A 5,000-nucleotide genomic window follows, 5' to 3' on the forward strand; every position below is an offset into this window, starting at 1 on the left:
TCTCCATGTTTTAAGTGATTTCCAACCCCCCAAAAAATTTAGAGAAAAATTTTTTTTTTTGCATTTCTACATGTTTTAAGTGATTTTCAACCCCCCCCCAAAAAAATTGTAAGAGAAAAAAAATTTGCAACTTTTTTTTTCAACTAATTTTCAATTTTTTTTTGCATTTTTACATGTTTTAAGTGATTTCCGCCCCACCCCGCCAAAAAAAATAGAATTTTTTTTTTGCATTTCTACATGTTTTAAGTGATTTCCACCCCCCAGCCCAAAAAAAATTGTTGGAGAAAAAAAATTTTTTGCAACTTTTTTTTCAACAAAATTTCGATTTCTTTTTATCGCATTTCTACATGTTTAAATGATATCCAACCCCCCCACCCCATGTTGGAGAAAATAACTATAACTCTGTCAGCACTGTTGACATCATATTTAATGAATAAGATATAAGGTTCACTTGAGTGACCCAGCAGTATTGGCGGCGAAGATTTTGCACTCTCCCGAGTGCCCCCCCTCTAGTTTTTCATTGTTTTTCACCAGAAGTGATTTTATAACTTATTCTGAAAGTGATTTTTCCTCATTTTTAGTGACCAGAAGTGATTATTTTTTCATGGTTTTTCACCAGAAGTGAATTTATAACTTTTTTTGGAAGTGATTTTTCCTCATTTTTATTGACCATAAGTGATAATTATCTTTCAATGTTTTTCACCAGAAGTGATTGTAAACTTTTTCTGGAAGTGATTTTTTCCTCATTTTTATTGACCAGAAGTGATTATTTTTCATTGTTTTTCACCGGAAGTGATTTTAAAACTTTTTTACCCGCCCAATACCGACAATGCCCCCAGGAAAAAGGTCCAACCGCGTACATAACAACTAGATTGAACGCTTTGCGCCGTCCGGTTCGTCACTCGTACATCCCGCGCCATCTCGAAGCAGGGCCGCGTTTGCGTCGCTCTTAAATAACGTTTTCTCTGGAACCGCTTATCCCGTCGAAGGGAAACTTTGCAAAATTCTCATTCAAGTCTCACATCGTATGAAAGGCGGAGGTATGGGTACCCGGTCACCACTGCCAGGAGTTGTAAAGTGGCAGTTCTAGTTATTATTATGATTATTATTATGTTGTTTTTATTTAGTTATTTTTTTGAGAGAGAGTTTTCATCAGTTTCGGTAATGGAAAGTTTGTAGAAAAAAAATCATGAGGTGAATGGTGAATTTGGATCAGTGAACGCAGAGGCTGGGAACTCTCCCAGCTTGCTGGCTCGATGACAGAAGACGCCATTTGCATTTTTGCTGTCTCCATTCCTACCGTTTAAAATCCGTTCAGGCATGGGCAACTTTTTAGTTCCAGGAAATGGACGAGGCAGGGTATCCCAGGATGGTACTTGTATGAAACACCTGCTCTCAACGTGATAGTAGTACACCCTCCCTCGGGCAGGTCAGGAAAGCAGTGACACCATGCCACCTGTACAGTGCAAAATTGCAAGTCATCTCAACAGCTGACTTGTAATCCCCTCTTCCACAAACAACGGCTGGCACTATATGGCACACCGTGGTTGATAAGAAAGAAACACCAACCTACTGTGTTTTCTGGTTATATTATATATTCTTGTTTTTGTATTACTTCACCTGATCTTGAATGGTTTAAATTTTATCTTTCAGATTGTACCAAAACTAAATATTACCAGTTATTTGGCTTACCCCATTCATCAATCTGTCCGTGTTCCTCAGGGATCTCGTTGGTCCACTTTTGTCCTTTCTTTATGTGTAAATCCACTTGGTACAAGTCAACCAAATTTCAAAATCCATTTCCATTGTTCATTGGATGATATTCAGATGAACGTATTTATGAAAACCGGGGATGTTCTGTCTTCGCCAACAATTAATTCGTGTCTCATTGTAATTAAAAAATGGATTGCAATTCCAAGAACTTTGCAAAAAGCCTGAGTCGAGAAGTAAACCTTTTATTCCTATTTTATAACCAAAATGAAGAATTACATGTTTATAATGCATACCGACATTGTTTGAACTAATGATATCTGAATACCAAAGTCATCACATACGCAACTTAACAATACAACATAATCCAGAGATCAGGGTCTATTAATCACTTAAGTTAAATTAAATTATCAAAACAGGTTTTCGCCAATCAGACCAATAATCTTCATCACACAAACCCCAGAGTACAACTTGCCTCAGATGCTTATTAAAATGGCACGCACTAAAATACAGGAAAAAGAAGATTTAAAAAGGTAGGTGAGTTATACCAATTAAGGGAACCATAAGTTTATAACATCATTTCTAAAACAGAGGAATGCAGAAGTACCCCTTTCCCCCTCCACGCCTACCCTGCCCCCCCACCCCCTCGATGACTTTATGCCAGGGTTGTTGATCACTCATACACACGATAAACCGCTGCCATGTCATTTTCAGACTGATCCAGTGCTTTGGCTTTTTTAAACATCTGCAAATGCAAACAAAAGGGGAACATAAAGTAAAACTTTCCAATGCGCTGGATAACCAAGGATCCTCGAGTGGACCATTTGCACGTGAGAATGAGAATATTTTCAGATTTTAAAAACTGCATTGTTTGGTACATGTTCTCAGTCATATTAAATTCAATTTGACTGCTTCCCATCTTAATTACCTGAGTCACAAATCAGTGCCATTAGGAAAGCAACACAAGAAGAAAAAAAAAGGCTTTTGAGATATTCCTGGCTTCATCAACCGTGGTATCAAAATGTATGATTATGTCAGTTTGAAAGGGAAAATAAAAATTGAATCGATTTAAACATGGACTTGGAAGACCTTAACATTAACATAACAAGGATATTGGGAGATATCAATGTGCTTTTATCAGCCATTCTGATTTTGAAGGACCAAGGAAAACAATTTTGCTGTTGGAACAGCAACATTTACAACTCTTGCTAGAAAACATCACCAATTCGAGAACAATTATCTCAATCGTTCCATAACTTTTACCACACATGGCAATGGAAAATGGAAAAAAAACAAGATTAAAATTGTGCAAATAAATTAAAAGAAAAACAAGTTAAAAGAACATGTGAATTCACACTGAAACAAACATGATTGTTGAGCCTCAAGGCAAAATATAAAAGGGTTAATTGCAATAATCTGCCAATATGCGACTTTCAAAATGATGTAATCTAACCCCAGAATGCTCAGCACACATGCACAGAAACCCCTAGCAACGGGGGTCATCGAGCAACTGAACGTATATTGTCCATGCCAGATAAGGATTGTCACCTAAAATGGCTCTCAAAGCTACTAAAAGAAGCCAAAAATACTTGAAAAGTACCTGCAAGAAAGGGGTGTACCTATGCTCAACATATAATTAAAATAAAATAATAAAAAGAGTTGGAGAACTGCATCAACTCACGCTAAAAGCTGATAGCTTGCAGCTCATACTGCAAACTCCCAAGGATGTGGATGGGCACATTCTATCCAAACCTTTGACCATCACCGTCAGGGAGTGGACTGAACCTTGTGGGACGACCTCATGTGAACATGGCAGACTTGGCGTTATATTTAATGGAGTCTGCGACTGGAAAGTTGATGCCATCATTCCCAACATCCAGGTATACTTCCCAAAGGAAGACAACATATCTGGTTTAGATGTTTCTTAACACTGATGTGAAGGTCATATCTGGGGCTTGTCAATGCACAGGGCCAGTTTAAAATGATATTTACTATTAATCATCCTGGTTGTTCGCACGAGGCTATGGAAGCTCCCAAGCCAGAACAAGATAAATTATTTTTGTGTGTTTTTTTTTTTGCGTATTTTGTCCTCAAGATTTGCATCAGGGGTTGTGGGATTGGATTTATAAAGTTGTGTTCGTAACAGTTTTAGTGGATATTTGTATTAGTTTTCTGAAAGAAGGAGGGAGAGGCCTATTGTTAAGTTTAGTGTTTAAGTCAGTTGGGGCCTTGGGAATATGGTGGGGAAAAAGGGTATAAATAGAGAGCGAAGGAAAAAGGAAGAGGAGTACATAAAATGTGATAGATGCTCAATGTGAGCCACATCACGAATAGGGGAAGCAGATAGTACTCACTTTTGAAGGAACTGTGAGGAAATATCCCACTTGAGGATAGTAATTACAAGGTTGAAGGAACGGATAGATAAATTGCAGCAAGTAGCAGAATGTGAGAAACTTGTAGATAATAGTTGGTTACGGTTGTGGAGTCAGAATGCTGAGGAGATTGTCAGTGGTGAGGATGCAACGGGAGCAGGCAGCGGTGAGGTACTCGCCTCCCCTCCTCACTCCCACACTCCTTCCCCTGCTTCCTTCCTCCTTTCTCTCCCCTCTCTCTCCCTCCCCTCCCACCTCTCTCTCCCCTCACTCCTCCCACCCCCCTTCTCTCCTCATCTCCCTCCCCTCTCCTTCCTTGCTCTGTTTGGTAGTAGGACTTGTGGAGAAGGGGGGAGGAGGTAATACAGGATTGAAAAAAATGGGTCATATTAAAAAAGCACAGGGAGGGTGAGGGGTGGGAGGGGAGAGTGGTAAGAGAGGGGTAAGAGCGAGGGAGAGGGGTAAGAGAGAGGGAGAGGGGTAAGAGAGAGGGAGAGGGGTAAGAGAGGGAGAGGGGTAAGAGAGGGAGAGGGGTAAGAGAGAGAGGGAGAGGGGGAAAGAGATGGAAAGAGAGAGGGAGAGGGGTAAGAGAGAGGGAGAGGGGTAAGAGAGAGGGAGAGGGGTAAGAGAGAGGGAGAGTGGTCAGAGAGGGAGGGTGGTCAGAGAGGGAGGGTGGTCAGAGAGGGAGGGTGGTCAGAGAGGGAGGGTGGTCAGAGAGGGAGGGTGGTCAGAGAGGGAGGGTGGTCAGAGAGGGAGAGTGGTCAGAGAGGGAGGGTGGTCAGAGAGGGAGGGTGGTCAGAGAGGGAGAGTGGTCAGAGAGGGAGAGTGGTCAGAGAGGGAGAGTGGTCAGAGAGGGAGAGTGGTTAGAGAGGGAGAGTGGTTAGAGAGGGAGAGTGCTTAGAGAGGGATCAGCGTGAG

General features: G+C 41.0%; 1 protein-coding gene across 1 annotated transcript in view; it reads right to left on the minus strand.

Annotated features, from left to right (window-relative positions):
* Window positions 1–1,939: 1,939 nt before the first annotated feature.
* Window positions 1,940–5,000, minus strand: part of GLYR1 (glyoxylate reductase 1 homolog) — a 226,335-nt gene continuing 223,274 nt past the window's right edge. The window contains exon 11 of the mRNA XM_085861442.1: window positions 1,940–2,455. Coding sequence (XP_085717568.1) covers window positions 2,384–2,455 — 72 coding nt within the window. The 3' untranslated portion in view covers window positions 1,940–2,383. The remainder of the gene's footprint in view (window positions 2,456–5,000) is intronic.

This window comes from Eptatretus burgeri, chromosome 17 (assembly GCF_056783735.1).
Source record: "Eptatretus burgeri isolate ZD-2024b chromosome 17, Ebu_testis_v1, whole genome shotgun sequence".
In the NCBI taxonomy this organism is placed as follows: Eukaryota; Metazoa; Chordata; class Myxini; order Myxiniformes; family Myxinidae; genus Eptatretus; species Eptatretus burgeri.